Source organism: Gorilla gorilla, chromosome 13 (genome assembly GCF_029281585.2).
Source record: "Gorilla gorilla gorilla isolate KB3781 chromosome 13, NHGRI_mGorGor1-v2.1_pri, whole genome shotgun sequence".
NCBI lineage: Eukaryota > Metazoa > Chordata > Mammalia > Primates > Hominidae > Gorilla > Gorilla gorilla.
Window position 1 is genome coordinate 130,086,925 of NC_073237.2, and position 16,150 is coordinate 130,103,074.

At 53.9% G+C, this 16,150-nt stretch overlaps 1 protein-coding gene across 5 annotated transcripts in view; it reads right to left on the bottom strand.

Annotated features, from left to right (window-relative positions):
* The window catches only part of SARDH (sarcosine dehydrogenase), a 76,170-nt gene that overhangs the window by 46,087 nt on the left and 13,933 nt on the right, over nt 1-16,150 (bottom strand). For all 5 annotated transcript variants that reach the window (XM_055351473.2, XM_055351468.2, XM_055351469.2 and 2 more), the window contains 4 exons: nt 9,182-9,286; nt 7,562-7,691; nt 3,216-3,302; nt 2,797-2,887 (listed from right to left, as the gene is read on the bottom strand). In XM_055351473.2, the coding sequence (XP_055207448.2) occupies nt 2,797-2,887; nt 3,216-3,302; nt 7,562-7,691; nt 9,182-9,286 (413 nt within the window). The remainder of the gene's footprint in view (nt 1-2,796; nt 2,888-3,215; nt 3,303-7,561; nt 7,692-9,181; nt 9,287-16,150) is intronic.

Genomic DNA, 16,150 nt, shown 5'->3' on the forward strand with positions numbered 1-16,150 from the left:
AGGGTCTCACAAGTGTTCACGGTCACACGGCAAGGCCACGGCAAAGGCAGCCCACACCTGCGCCAGGCTATGCTGACCAGGAGCTGAAGGAGGGGGTGATGGAGCCAGTGAAGGTCTGGGAGGATTCTTGGGGGCAGCAGTGAGGTGCACGTCGGGTGGCAGGAGCAGCGAGTGACCTACAGAGTCCCAGCTGCCAATTCGGCCTGTGAGCAAGTGGGCAGAGGGACCAGGCCGGCCCTGACCACCCTTTTCACTTAAATAAAGAGCAACTCTTCCCTGGCTCACCCGGTCCCCAAGGAATTTCTCTGAAAAAACAGCCCAGCCTACACTCTGGCTCTGCCTCTGTTGGGTACTGGGCCAAGCGTCCACACGCATGAGCCTCAAGTGCGCTCCAAGAGGGTGGTACATTGTTCCCATTTTCCAGATGGCGAAACTGAGGCTCAGAGAACAGGAGCGACTGACCAAGGGCCATGCAGCTGACAGGTATGCGGCTGGAGAGACTGCCTCTTATCTGATTTCAAAAGGAACTCACGCGCAGGGCGGCTGCCATGGCCTGGAAGCCGCCTGGTGCCCGGCCAGCCCTGGGACCCTCACGCGCAGCCCGGAGCCCAGACAGGCCCCGCACCTAGGGACAGCTCTCGCTGCCTGGTCTCCCGGGATGCCCCCTCGCTGTGCGTGTCTCCCATGTGTATGATGAAGGACGACCCAGGCATGTTCTGGCTCTGGCCTGAGGGGAGCAACCAGGAGTCTCTGGGCAGGGGAGAGCTCCGTTCTGGCGCCAACGCTCTCTGTTCACTTTCTTTTCTGGGTCTTTCAACGACTTTCTCAGGTACCTCCTTCCTCTCCTCGCTCTGTCTCTCTCCTTCAGGGTCTGTGTCTTGTCTCAGTCCCCGGGTGCAGGCCCGAGGTGGCAGAACATTGCATTAGTGCTACAGCCCTTGGGGGCTGGTGGCTGGTCCTGCTGGTGGCGGCCGTCCAGTCTGGCACACTGAAGGGGTTTGGAAGCCCCACGTCAGTGACAACTGGGCTGAGGATGGCATTAGCCTGTGTGTCCTGGGTGCCACCAGCCAGGCTGCTTGGCAGGGGTCTGGGACCAACAGGGTGGGTGCTCCTCCTGCTGCTGTACTCCAGGGTGGGTGCTCCTCCTCCTGCTGTACTCCAGCTCTCAGGGGCTCCCCACCTGTGCCCTTGGCTCTCAGCCCCAGAGCAGCCCATGGCACACTCCCGCCAAAGTCCCAGTGATGGAAGGAAGACAGCTGACCGAGGGAGGCCCAGGCCTGTCCCCAACTTGCCAGGGGTCGCCTCAGGGCCTCTGCCAGCCCATGAGCAAAAATCCTGTCTGCTGAGTGCGGGACTAGGCCCCAGGTCAGGAGCTTGGCAGGCTGGGCAGCTCCATTTTGCAGCCGAGGATACAGAGGCACAGAGAGGCCACACAGAACCCTGGTTGGTGGGTTCCAGAGCTGGAATCCCCAAAGGAGGCCAGGGCATGAAGACTGTCCCTCCTGGGGAGGGAGCTGGGTCCCTACCTGGCTCTGGTTCAAAAGCCGGGTGACTTCAGGCAAGTCACCTCCATTTTGCTGTTTGTAGCAGGAGGGGCCTGAACTGGCCCTTCCTTGAAGTCCTTTACAGCTTTATCATTTCCGGGACATTCCTCGCTTGGGAGAGTGCAGGGGCGCAGGCCCAGATGGGCTCTGAGTCAGCCAGAGGAGGCTTCACTGTGTCGAGCGCCATGGAGTGATGGCAGCTGGGGGGCCTCAGTGTCACTGTCTCCGTGGGGTCAGACATTCTTCTCCACAGTGGGCGTAATGTCCTCATCAGGCCAGGAAAGGACTAGGTCAGCAGAGGCGGGGGGCGCACTGAGCTGAGCCAGGCCTTCTCCCTCCGGAGCCCACCCCACCTACTGCCTCCTCAGGGAGGCTGTCCACCAGCAGCAGCAGCCGGGAGCAGAGTGGGCTGGAGAGACCCGGAGGCCGGCCTCCCTCCAAGCCGTCCTGCCTCGACAGCCACCCCACAACGCACGGGGTGTGGCCCGGGCCACAGGCCCTGCTGTGTGGGTCGGAGAGGCCACCGCCATGAGGACGAGACACAGGAGGAGCCTCCCCCCTTGCTGGGGAGCGCTTGCACCACTGTCCTGTGCTCTGCAAGAGATGGCCCTGACTGGCAGAAGGCCATCGGGATAGGCTGCCGACACCGGCTCTGGCCACCAGCACCCCAGTCCATGCCTCGGCTGGGGATGACTTAGCGTTTCCATGTGCAGACCCCATGCTGGGCGCCTCACCAGTACAAATGCCCTCCCTGCTCCCAAAACCTCCGCAGCCCCTCCCCGTCACCCTGCATTAGAGACGAGGAAGTGGCTTGCACTGGGTCTCATTCCTGGCCGCTTTGTCAGTGTACGATTGAATGGGACAGCCGGGGCTGCCTGGCTGCAAGCCAGGCACACACACTCAGCACAATTTTCCCAGCTCAGCCCTGCTCCCTCCTGCCCCCAGGCCTCAGTCTCCCCATCTGTGAGGTGGGGTGATGCCATCTCACTGATGACTCCAGAGCTGTCCAGGGGCTCAGGCAGGACCCTGGGACAAGAGATCTTCGAAGCTGTAAAGGGGCGTGGACCTGCCCCCCAGCCACCCCCTCAGCACTGCCCACCTTCTGCTGGTGGCCTTCCTCCCTCTCTGCTGCCCCTTCCAGGAAGCCACCTGGATTTCAGGCAAGGCTCCTTTCTCAGTAGCCCTCGCTGTTTACCCCACCCCACCTGTCCTGAGTGGCAGGCCCTGCCCTTGGGTCCCAATGGGCACTTACCTGATGTCATAGCCATGCATGTCCTTCTCCGGGCGCCCATGGATGATCCAGTGGGCCAGCTCCTGCCCACAGCCACCACCCAGCATCATTCCTGGCAGGAAGAGAAGCGCAGGGCTGTGGTCTGCCCCCCAGGGTCCCCCACCCATGTCCAATCCCGTGCCCCCATCTCCATGGACAGCACAGACACTCCAAGCTCTGCTCTCACACCTGGGGTGCTGTGCGCCTCCTGATTGGACTGCTGCTGGACTGGACCCTGGCACAGGTGCACTCTCTGGGAAGCAGAAGGGGCTGGACTCCCCAGCCTCTCCTGTCCCCACCACTGTCGGGGGCCACGGTGCTCCTGCGCCTGCCTCCCCCAGAGCTCTGGGAATGACAGGACCTCCCTCTTGGGGGCCAGGAGGGCTGCTGCCCAGACTCACCTGCACTGTTGAAGCCACAGCCCAGGAAAAACCCTCGGAGCTCAGGTGCCTCCCCCATCAGGGGCTTGTGGTCGGGCGTGAAGGATTCTGAAAGAAGGAGAGAGAGGCCTGGAGTCCCTTTTGCAGTGCACATACTCTTGGGGTGGGGTCTTCCAAGAGAGCAGTGATCAGGCAGGGGTCTGCAGGTGCCCCTCCACCCAAACCCCCTCCCTCCTCTAGGCCCTGCTCAGTGCCACTTCCTCATGGGGGCCTCCCCGCTGGCTCCTGTCCGTGCTCTCTGAGCCCCTCCATGTGTCCTGCCAGAACCAGCTGACGGCGACCTGGCTGGGTTCTGCCTGGTGGGGTCCCGCTCTGTCTTGTGGCCATTGTCCTGCCAACAAGGAGCCCTTCTCTGACCCTGGAGACCATGCTGTGGCTCCCCCAGTGCACCAGCGTCCTGCTGTGTCCCTGCCAGAGACTTGTCACTCCTGCCCACTGGACCTTGAGAGGGCAGGGACCAGTTTTCTCACTCCACTTCCCCCCGCCCAGCACAGGGTCAGAGCCCAGCAAGTGCAGGTGCTTGATAAATGTCTGTTGAGCCAACAAAGGCTCCCAACTTCTGCGGGGGAGGAGACCAATGTCCCGCTCCGGCGGCCACGGCTGAGCCTCAGACAGAGGCCAGGACACGGTGGGAGGGGAACCCTGGCTCTCTGTGGCCACAGTCCTGGATTCAAACCCTGCTTCACCCCTTCCTAGCTGTGTGGTGTTGGGCAAGTCACTTCGCCTCTCTGAGCAAGGCTTAGCATCCTAGTCTATAAAACTGGGACAGCAGAACCTCCACAGAGCTGTGTGCTCGCCGGCCTACAGACGTTCATGTCCTGGGCTTGGCCCTTGGAGGCAGCGCTGAGCAGGACATGTCCCAGCCCTCGAGGAGCTGACGGAGGGAGGGAGCAAATACTTAAATAAGCAAAAAACAGACGGTCTCGTAAAGAAAATACCATGAACTGAGGGCCACGCGTCACCGAAGTGCCGGCTGCTACTGTTGGCGCCCCAGCACCACACCATGTTAGACTCTAGATAAGGAAGCGGCCAGCCCTGGTCTGAGGGACCCCAGGGCACTTCGTTCGTGAACGATGATACGGGGATGGCTCCAAGTCTGGAGGGTCATCCTCTGCATGCAGACCAGGAGCAAGTGCCGTCCCGCTTCCTGGAGAGCGATCAGGGCCCCCACGCTAGGAGCTGAGGGGGCAGAGAGCCACGGGGAGCCTGGGCTAAGAGCCTGGCCAGGAGAGGCAGGGCTCCTTGAGGGGCAGAAGGTGGCAGGGCCACTGCAGGGGAGGGTGGAGGAGGCAGGCTAGAGGGGCAGGGCCCTACGTGGAGGGCCTGGGTTATCAGGGCAGAGGGCAGAGGCCCGAGCAGCCATCTGGGTGAGAGACAAGGAAGGCTCCAGAGAAGGTGATGATGGGACAGAAAGAGTGAGCTGAGGCTGGGTGCAGTGGCTCACGCCTGTAAACCCAGTACTTTGGGAGGCCAAGGCAGGCGGATGTCTGGAGCCCAGGAGTTCAGGACCAGCCTGAGCAACACAGTGAGACGGCATCTCTACAAAAGAATCAAAAAATTAGCCGGATGTGGTGGAGCGAGCCTGTAGTTCCAACTACTCAGGAGGCAGAGAAGGGAGGATGGCTTGAGCCCAGGAGGTGGAGGCTGCAAGGAGCCGAAATCGCACCACTGCTCTGCAGCCTGCGTAACACAGCAAGACCTTTAAAAAAGGGGGGATTGGGGAGGTAACCTGGGCTGGGTTTGGGGATGGCCCAGGGAGCACCTTGGGAGGGCTGGAACTATTTCCAGGCCCAGGAAGGGCAGGAAAGAAGTTCTGAACAACCTCACAGGGAATCTGCGGGGAGCGCTAACAAGAGCTAGCGGAGGGGCAGCTGCAGGGAACAAGGGTCTCTTGGATGTTTCACAAATGACTCATGCGGGTTGAGTAACCCGAGGACACATGGGACCTCCAGGCAGCATGGCCAGGGGCCAGGCCTGTGGCTCCCACCCTGACCTTGGTGAGCTCCACCATCCTGGAATGAGAGCTCTGCCTGCCCTCCAAGGCGCTCCCTAAGTCACGGGGGCCTGGGACTTCCCTGCTCTTTCCTGGAGGCCAAAGGCCATTGGCCGTGCCTGGCAAGGAGAAATGCTGATTCCCTACCAGTCTCCCAGCCAGCCGACAGACCAGATCCAAGATGTCCTTGCCTGCACATCTTCCCCAAAATAGGGCTTCGTGGGGAGTACCGGCTCCCCAGGCTAATTAAAACGAGAGAGAGGAAGAGAAAGATAGAGAGAGACAGAGAGACGCCTGGGGTTATCTGTGCCCCTGGGATTCTTCCGGGCCTGTGTTTCTCGCTGCCAGACCCACGCAAGCTGGGGGGTGGGGTGGGGGGTGCGTCGCAGGGGTGGGGGCAGTGAGTCACGGCCGTGTGCTCCTACCCTGCACGCTGCCCTGGCCCCTGGGGCTCTATCTGCTTCTCCTGGGGGCTGCACTTCACTCCATAGTCTCCCATAGGAGTCAAATTCATTCAAGTAGCCCCTGCTGACGGCTGAGCAGATGCTGAGCGTGCCAGGACAAAGGGGGCTGGACTCCTCGGTGGCCACAGCCCTTCTGTGTTGGGACTCTTCCCTGTCTTTAGGGCCCTCATCCGCTCCCTGCATGGCCTGTGGAAGTCCCTGGGCTCCCCGCTTTGTGCCGCCCACCTCTACTCAAATGCTCTCTACAGCTGCTGGGCCTAGCCTATGCCCTGCACCGCCCCTGTGGCTTCTCGTCCCTAGGCCACCCTGCCAAGTCAGTGCTCCGTCACCATCTCACAGAGGCACCTACTCCAGAGGGCACCCATTTCAGTGCCCTTCACTAAAGGCACAGAGGGACTCACCAAGCTTCTGACACGAAGTTTCCCTGGGGGCAACACTGTGTCTTCCTGAACCTCTCTCCCAGCCCTGAAGCGGGGCCAGAGCTCCCCCTACCAGGAAGCAGTGGGGAACACCATGTGATTCTGCTGGAACCCCAATGTGGGGGATTGTCTGTGCCCACCTGGTGCTCCCCTGCCCAGATCACGTATCCGCGGCAGGCCCAGCGCCGACTCGCCCTCCAGGGCCGGGCTAGGCTGCCCCTCCTCCTGGCCGCCCGTCTGTGTCCTCAGGCTGTGGCCACCCAGTCACCCCATGCCTCCTGTCAGAGCACCCACCCACGGGCTGTGATCAGTGACTTGCATTGGGTCTCCCCTGCCAGAAGGAGGGCGCTGGCCCTGAGCGTGCCTGCCTCCAGCACAGACGAAGTGCCACTTAATGTAGAATGAATGCCCTCATGAAGGAATGCTGGTGCTCTGGGGTCACCAGTAGCTCCTGGGCTGCCCCACACTCAACTCAGGGACGTCTGGCTCAAAGTCCCGTGGTTATAAACACCGGGGTGCCAAGGTCAGCTGCAGCCCCTCCTGCTTCCCAGAGAGTGCACCTTTGCCAGGGCCCTGGGGCAGAGCCTTCCGGGCTCCCCAGGCCAGCAGCCTCAGCCCCACACCCGCCCCCTGGGGCAGAGCCTTCCGGGCTCCCCAGGCCAGCAGCCTCAGCCCCACACCCGCCCCCTGGGGCAGAGCCTTCCGGGCTCCCCAGGCCAGCAGGGTGGGGTGGGGCTGAGCTGCGCTGTGGATGACCCACGTGGGGCATCTGGGAGCTGAGCCCACCTTTTTGGTCCAGCCTCTTCCAGCTAAGTTCTCCTGGGGCTAGCAAGGAGGGCCAGAGTTAGGGGAATCTTGACACAAGAACCTTCCCCCGCTGAGCTGGCCTCCAGGTGCAAGCCGCCAAGAACAGGGGGGAGGCCAGCAGCATGGGGTCCTGGCCAGGGCAGTGCTCTCTGGGAGCGGTGGGGGCTGGGGCTGGAGGCAGAACTGGGACTCACAGCTGTATAAGCCTCTCATCAGGGAAGGTCTCAGCCCTTCCATTCCTCGCTCAGCCTCACAGGGTGCTGGGATGTGGCCCGCTATTCCCATTTTACAGATGAAAACACAGAATTCCAGGGACAAGTCAAGTCTAGGGATGAAGAAGCCCAGGTGCGGAAGCCAGGACGAGCCACCCTTGAGGCAGGAGGAGGCCCTGGCCTCATGCTTGGGGCAGATGACGGCCCTCGTGAAGCCCAGGCCTCTCGCCCGTAGAGGGGAATAAAGGCCACACCTAGTACCCAGGGCTGCTGGGGCCAAGCAGCGAGAGGGACCAGGGACAGCCCTGGGTCCCCTGTGTGACACAGGCTGGTCTCACGGGGCATCACTACTAACAGTCGTCAGACCAAAGGACCCATGGACGCCCACCCCAGCTCCGAGGCTGTCACTTACCAGGGCCGCAGACCGTGGACTTGATTCCTGTCTTCTCCAGCACGGGGACCCTGTTGATGGCACCTTCAATGTGCTGGGTGAACACCTCCCAGTCCAGGTCAAAGAGGCTGAAGGCAAACTTGTCTGACACCTGCCAAGGTAGGGCAGGGGGGCATCTCCGTTGTCCCCAAGAAGGCCATGCATCCCCATGCCAAACCTGCCTTGTGATGGCTGCCAGGCCAGCCTCTGCTGAATCAGATGCGTTAGAAGGCTGGTGGTCACCCACACGTCCCGGCCGTTTGTCTCCCCCACCCACCAACCCATCAGCGAGGGCTGTCTGCTCCCCTCCCCACCCCAGCCCAGGCCTCCACCCACTCCCCTAGATCCCACCATGCCCCTTCCCTACTCACAAGCCTCCTCTGGCCCCCTGCAGCTCACGATGGCCCCAAAGCCCTGTATGGCATGTGCCAGCCTGCCTACCTCTACCACTGGGCCCGCCACCCTGACCTTCCTGCAGCTCTTTGGGAAGAGCAAGCTTGTGTGAGCTCAAGGCCTTCACCCCTCACTGGGGCAGTTCTTTGCCCAGACCTGGCACGCTGGTTTGTTGTCGCGGTGCAGGGCTCTGCTTGGATGTCCCCTCCCTAAAAAACCCTGCCCTGACCACCCATCTAAAGGATATCCTTCTGCTCCAGTCTCTCTAGGCTGATCCTTAACCTGCTAATTTTATTCAGTGCACGATCATCTTCCAGAATTTCATTCCTTGTTTGTTCGTTCGTTTGTTTGTTTGTTTGTTTGAAACAGTCTCACTCTGTCACCCAGGCTGGAGTAAAGTGGTGCGATCTTGGCTCACTGCCACCTCCATCTCCCGGGTTCAAGTGATTCTCCTGCCTCAGCCTCCCAAGTAGCTGGGATTACAGGTGCCTGCCACCACACCTGGCTAATTTTTGTATTTTTAGTAGAGTTGGGATTTCACCATGTTGGCCAGGCTGGCCTCAAATTCCTGACCTCAGGTGATCCGCCCACCTCAGCCTCCCAAAGTGCTGGGATTACAGGTGTGAGCCATCTTGCCCAGCCATTTGTTTGTTTATTGTATGTCTCTCCACCAAAATATAGGCACCCAGAGTCAGGGACTTTTATCTTAGTTTCCCTCTTTCTCCAGAAATTAAAGCAATTTTTAGCCCAAAGTAGCCACTCAGTCGTTCCATGTGTGGACTAAATGCATATACACATAGAACAGGGCTGCAGGGCTGCCCTAACCCCAGAAGCTGCCCGGGAAACAGCCCAGGCCAGGGGAAATGCCGCTGCAGCAGCTGGCTGGGAGGGCAGTGTCATTTGCTGACGGACATGGGACTTGTGTGCTCTCATGCCCTTCTGAGGTCATCACTCCACACTGCGCAGACCTTCTCTGTGGATGTTTTGAGGCAAAGCCCTCCAGCTGCCCTGGGTCTGTATTTGACTGCCTGCCAGGACCCGTCAGGGTAAGAGCAAGATGGCTTTGAGCTTGGTGGGGCCAGGGGACCGGCCACTTCTCGGGTGTGCCTCTGAGGAGCTTCAGGAGGGTGGACTTCCTGAAAGAGGCCCTCTCCATGCTGAGATGCAGCCCCAACTCCCTCCCATTATCCCAGGGCCCTGGCATCTTACCTCCTCCCAAAAGATGGGGTTGGCCTCATAGCCACCCACAGACAAGGCATCCCCTTGGAGGCGGAGGTAGACAGAGGCATCGTGATCACGGACGTTGGGCATGTTCTGGAAGGCAGAGAGAGAGGCCTTGGCATCAGCCAGAACTGGGTGGGGACTTGGTTCCCCATGCCCCGTGGTGGGCCAGCACCTCCACCCAGGGTCACAGGCTCAAGATGGTCCTTCTCGTTGTAGGACCCCGAGGACAGAGTGGACACGGGGCCTCAAGTTACACACAGTGAATGGGTCACTGCCATTCAAGCCTCTCCTTCCCCAAATCCCATAAAATAACAGCAAAAGGGGAAGAAGGAAGAAGGAATGGATCGAGGAAGAGAGCAAGGGAGGGAAGGAGGGAAGCAAAACATATAACCGACAAAGATGAGAGAACAGGCAGAGGCAGCAGCAGGGGATGGGAGATTCCAACCAACCCTGGAGGACGCAGAGTGGATGGAGGAGGGGTGAGACTTAGCTGGGGCTGGAGGAGAGGGAGACTGAGCAAGGCAAGCCAGTGTGCCCCTCCTGCCTCCTCTTGAATCTTCAGAGCCACCCCAGGTCCCTCTTCAGGGGGTGATGCGCTTGCTCATGTATGGAAGGATCTTCCTCTGGAGAGGTGGGTCCTGAGAGGCTCCAGACGTGAGGAGAGTGGACTGCCATCCCCCCACCCCCCGACCCCAGGAGCAGATTGGAGACTCTTCTGTGAGACACTGAGAGGCCCAGGGAAGACTTGAGATGCTGACACCAGGGTCTCTCTAAAAGCGAAGGGCTTGCCACCCAACCTTCCTGAGAGGCTCTCCAGTCCTCCCCTCCAAGCCTCCAATCACACTGCTGCTCACTTTCTCCTAAAAACAAAACCACAGGCCAGGCACGGTGGCTCATGCCTGTAATCCCAGTGCTTTGGGAGGCCAAGGCAGGCAGATCACGAGGTCAGGAAATCAAGACCATCCTGACTAATATGGTGAAACCTCGTCTCTACTAAAAATACAAAAAATTAGCTGGGCGTGGTGGCAGGCGCCTGTAGTCCCAGCTATTTGGGAGGCTGAGGCAGGAGAATGGCGTGAACCCAGAAGGTGGTGCTTGCAGTGAGCCGAGATCGTGCCACTGCACTCCAGCCTGGGTGACAGAGCAAGACTCTGTCTCAAAATAAATAAATAAATAAATAAATAAATAAATAAATAAATAAAACCAAACCACAGGCCAGGCACAGTGGCTCACACCTGTAATCCCAGCACTTTGGGAGGCCGACGTGGGTGAATCACCTGAGGTCAGGAGTTCGAAATCAGCCTGGCCAACATGGTGAAACCCCATCTCTACTAAAAATACAAAAAATTAACCGGGCGTAGTGGTGGGCGGCTGTAATCCCAGCTACTCAGGAGTCTGAGACAGGAGAATGGCTTGAACCTGGGAGGCGAAGGTTGCAGTGAGCCAAGATTGCACCATTGCACTCCAGCCTGGGCAACAAGAGTGAAACTCTGTCTCATAAATAAATAACCACAAACCACAACAAGAACATCAGGAATACAAGAAGATGGTGTATTAGTGTGTTCTCACGCTGCTAATAAAGACATACCCAAGACTGGGTAATTTATACAGGAAAGAGGTTTAATGGACTCACAGTTCCACATGGCTGGGGAGGCCTCAAAATCATGGTGGAAGGTAAATGAGGAGCAAAGGCATGTCTTACATGGCAGCAGGAAAGAGAGAGAGAGAGCATGTGCAGGGGAACTCCCTTTATAAAACCATCAGCTCTCCTGAGACTTATTCCCTACCATGAGAACAGTATGGGGGAAACCACCCCATGATTCAATTATCTCCACCTGGCCCGGCCCTTGACACATGGGGATTATTACGATTCAAGGTGAGCTTTGGGTGGGGACACAGCCAAACTGTATCAGAGTGACAGACAGTGCTATGAGAAAGGAATCTAAGATGAAGAAAGAGGTCTTTAAATGAGATATGATGGTCAAAGTTTAAAATTCAATGGAAGGACCAGATAAGGCTGGGGCCATCATCCAGCGATTAGGCTAAAAGAAAAAGACAGCAAAACAGAAATCAGGAGTGGAAAAAAAATAAGAATATCAGAAGGTCCATCTTGAAAGTTCAACATCCATTTTACAGCGGTTCCAGAAAGAGAAGACAGAAAAATGGAGTCGAGAAAAATGTCCAAGCAACAGTCCAAGAAGAGTCCTCCAATTGAAAATCACGCATTCATATGGAAGGGCCCAAGAGTGTCCACCAAGCCCTGGGTCTGGACAGAGGCCTGCACCAAGGCCACGCCGTGGGAAACATCACAACACCGGATGGCCAGGAGGGCCATCAACAGGGGACCGCATCGCTGGAGGCTGGAAGACATGGAGCAAACTCTTCAAACATCTAATGGATGATTTTCAACACAGAATTCTAGACCCTGTCAAGCCATCAATCAAGTGTAAGCAAAGAATAAAAGCTTTTTCAGACATTCATGGACACAAAACATATACTTCTCACATACTCCTTTGCAGTAAACAGCCAGAGAACACGCTGTGACAAAAGGAAGAAAATAAACCCAGAAAGAGTGAAAGCCATGGCTCCAGTGGGGAGGCATGAAGAAGGCCCTGGAGTGACAGCTTAGACCATGCAGTGGTCAGTCCAAAAGGGAGCGGAAGATTTGAAGGCAGCAGGAAGTCCTCCAGGGGAGGGAAATGGGACTTGGGGGCGTTAGGTGGTTTATCTGATGTGTGTGCATATTCAGAAAATAGTATCAATAGTATCAATATGTTTGACAGATCCCTTGACACAACTGGGGAAAAATAGTGACAGTTATATATACACATGCAAATACCCCCAACAAAACAATAGCAAACTGAATCCAGCAATATATAAAAGGGATGATACACCATGGCCAGACTGGATGTGGTGGCTCATGCCTGTAATCCCAGCACTTTGGGAGGCCGAGGCGGGAGGGTCACTTGAGGTCAGGAGTTCGAGACCAGCCTTGGCAACATGGTGAAACCCCAACTCTACTAAAAATACAAAAATCAGCTGGGTGTCGTGGCACATGCCTGTAATCCCAGCTACTCAGGAGTGGAGGCAGGAGAATTTGCTTGAACCCAGGAAGCGAAGGTTGCAGTAAGCCAAGATCACACCACCGCACTCCAGCCTGGGCAACAGAGTCTCACTCTGTCTCAAAAACACAAAACAAAACAAAACAAAACAAAACACCATGGCCAACTGGAATTTATCCTAGGAAGGCAAGTTTGGTATAATGTATGAAAACCAATCAATAGAATACCCCACATCAACAAAGTACAGGACAAAAAAAATCACGTAATCATCCCAGTAGATGCATGAGAAGCATTTGACAGAATCCAACATCTTTAATGATTTTTTTTTTAAAAGCCTCAACAAACACTTAACAAACTTGGAAGAAGGGAACTTCCTCAAAGTGCTGAAGGGTATATACAAAAACCCACATCGAATGTGATACTTCAAGGAAGAAGGATGGCTGATTTCCCCCCAAGATCAGGAATTAGAGAAAGATATCCATTCTTACCCCTTCTACCCAACATTACATTGGAGGTGTTAGCCAGGGCAGCAATTAGGCAGCAAAAGTAATAAAAGGCACCCAGATTGAAAAAGAAGAAGTAAAAATATTCCTATTTGCAAATAACAAGGTCTTGTATATACAAAATCCTAAGGAAACCACTAAAAAACTACTAGCGCGTGCGCGCTCTCTCTCTCTCTCTTTCTCTCTTTCTTTCTGACAGAGTCTTGCTCTATCGCCCGGGCTAGAGTGCAGTGGTGCCATCTCAACTCACTGCAACCTCCACCTCCTGGGTTCAAGTGATTCTCCTGCCTCAGCCTACCGAGTAGCTGGGACCATGCCTGACTAATTTTTGTATTTTTAGTAGAGACAGCGTTTCACCATGTTGGCCAGGCTGGTCTCGAACTCCTGACCTCAAGCAATCCACCCACCTCAGCTTCCCAAAGTGCTGGGATTATAGGCATGAGCCACTGGGCTCAGCCAAAAAACTAATATATTTCTATACTCTAGCATTGAATAATCTGAAAAGGAAGTTAAGAAATAATTTCATTTATAATATCATCAAAAATAATAAATATGCTCAGGAACAAATTTGACAAAAGAATTGCAAAACTTGTACTCTAAAAACTAGAAAATACTTTCGAAAGAAATTAAAGAAGACCTAAATAAATAGAAAGACATCTCATGTTCATGAAATGAAAGACTTATTTTTGTTAAGCTGACAACACACCCCAAATTGATCTATAGCTTCAACACAATGCCTGTCAGAATCTCAGCTAGTTTCTTTGAAGAAATTAAATAGCTGACCCTAAAGTTCATACAGAGATGCAAGGGACCAAGAATACTCAAAACAATTTTGAAAAGGAAAAACAAAGTTGGAGGATTCACACTTCTTGATTCCAAACTTACTGCAAAGCTACATAATCAAGACAGTGAGGTACTAAATAAGGATAGACCTACAGATCAATGGATTAGAATTGAGAGTCGAGAAATAAACCTTCTTCTGCCAGGCACGGTGGCTCACACCTGCAATCCCAGCACTTTGGGAGGCCAAGGTGGGTGGATCACAAGGTCAGGAGATCGAGACCATCCTTGCTAACGTGGTGAAACCCTGTCTCTACTAAAAAATACAAAAAATTAGCCAGGCGTGGTAGCAGGCACCCGTAGTCCCAGCTACTCGGGAGGCTGAGGCAGGAGAATGGAGTGAACCCAGGAGGCGGAGCTTGCAGTGAGCAGAGATCGCACCACTGCACTCCAGCCTGGGCAAAAGAGCGAGACGCTGTCTCAAAAAAATAAAATAAAATAAAATAAATAAACCTTCTTCTTCAGAGTCAATTGATTTTCAACAAGGGTGCTAAGACAATTCCTTGGGGGAAGCAGACTTTGTAAAAAATGTTGCTGGGCCAACTGGATAGCCACATGCAAAAGAATGCAGTTGGACCCCTACCTCACACCATGCACAAAATTTAACTTGAGATGGATTACAGACATAAGTATAAGAGCTAAAACTATAAAAGCCTCAGAAGAAAATATTAGAAGTAAATCTTTATAGTCTTGGGTTGGGAAATGTCTTCTTAAATATGACACCAAGAGCACAAATGACAAAAGGGGAAAAAAAGAGATGAATTGGACATTATTAAAATTTAAAACTTGTGCTACAAACCATACCATAAAAAAGCAAAAAGGCTTTGTAATGACTTCTGGATTCTGGGGGAAAAAAGAAAGGGAAAAGACAACCACTGAATAAAAGTTTCAACCACTGAATGGAAGAAAATGTTCATAAATCATATATGTAACAAAGGACCTGTATCCAGAATATTTAAGGAACTCCTACAACTCAATAAAAAGATAAGCAACCCTATTTTTAAATGGGCAAAGTGTCTGAGTAAATATTTCTCCAAAGAAGATACACAAATAGTCAGTAAGCACATGAAAAGATGCCCCACATCATGTCATCAGGGAGATTCAAATCAAACCCATGGTGAGACACCACCTCACACCTTCTAGGATGACCGGCATAAAAAAAGACAAAAAATAACAAGACTTGGTGAGGATGGAGGGGAGCTGGAACCCCTCCATATACCTCACTGGTGGGAATGTAAAATGGTGCAGCTTCTTTGGAAAATAGTCCGACAGTTCGTTGAAATGTTAAATAGAGTTACCATATGACTCAGTAATTCCACTCCAGTGTATAGACTGAGTATTCCTTATCTGAAATGCTTGGGACCAGCAGTGTTTCACATTTTTAATTTTTTTTGGATTTTGGATGTTTGCATTATACTTACCTGTTGAGCATCCCCAAACCAAAAATCAAAATCCAGAATACTCCAGTGAGCAGTTCATTTGAGCACCATGTTAGTGCTCAAAAAGTGTTGGATTTTGGGGCATTTTGGATTTTCGGATTTGGGGTGCTCAACTTGTATAAACTCAAGAGAAATAACAACATAGGTCCCCACAAAAACGTGCATATGGATGTTCACAGCAGCACTATTCAAAATAACCAGAAATGAGAAACACCAAATGTCCAGCAGTGGGTGAACGGATAAAGTGCATTGTATCCATACAATGGAGTATTATTCAGCTGCAAAAAAGAATGAAATACTGATACGTGTACTACATGGACAAAACCGTAAAAAGAAGCCAGACATCATGTGATTCCATTTATACTAAATGTCCAGAATAGGAAACTCCATCGAGGCAGAAATCAGATTTGGGATTGCCTAAGTCTGGGGATAGGGTGGGAAATGGGGAGTGATTGATAATGGGTATGGGTTTTGGGGCATGAAGATAATGTTAAACACACACACACAACAGTTACAGAAGAAACTGAACAGCTGGGACAAAAACTGTTAATAACTCCAAGAAACACAAAAAGTTGGACACTACTTGCTCAGGTATTAACAATGTTTACATAATCAGCTAGGCATGGTGGCTCACGCCTGTAATCCTAGCACTTTGGAAGTCCGAGATGGGTGGATTGCCTGAGTTCAGGAGTTTGAGACCAGCCTTGGCAACATGGTGAAACTCCGTCTCTACTAAAATACAAAAAAATCAGCCGGGCGTGGTGACGGGCACCTTTAATCCCAGCTACATGGGAGGCTGAGGCACGAGAATTGCTTGAACCCGGGAGGCGGAGGTTGCAGTGAGCTGACACTGTGCCACTGTACTCCAGGGTGGGCAACAAAGTGAAACTCTGTCTCAAAACAAAACAAAACAAAACAAACAAACAAAAAAGCAGTGTTTACATCATCATAATATTGCAGAGAGGAACTACTGATTTAACCAATAAACAAGCCAAACCAAACAAGACCGTTTAGAAAGCAAGCAGGCATGGCGTGTGGACTCCTCTGCACGAGAGGAACAGCCTTCTCTCAATCCCTCTGTCACCTGCCCCAGAACTGGAGATGAGCACA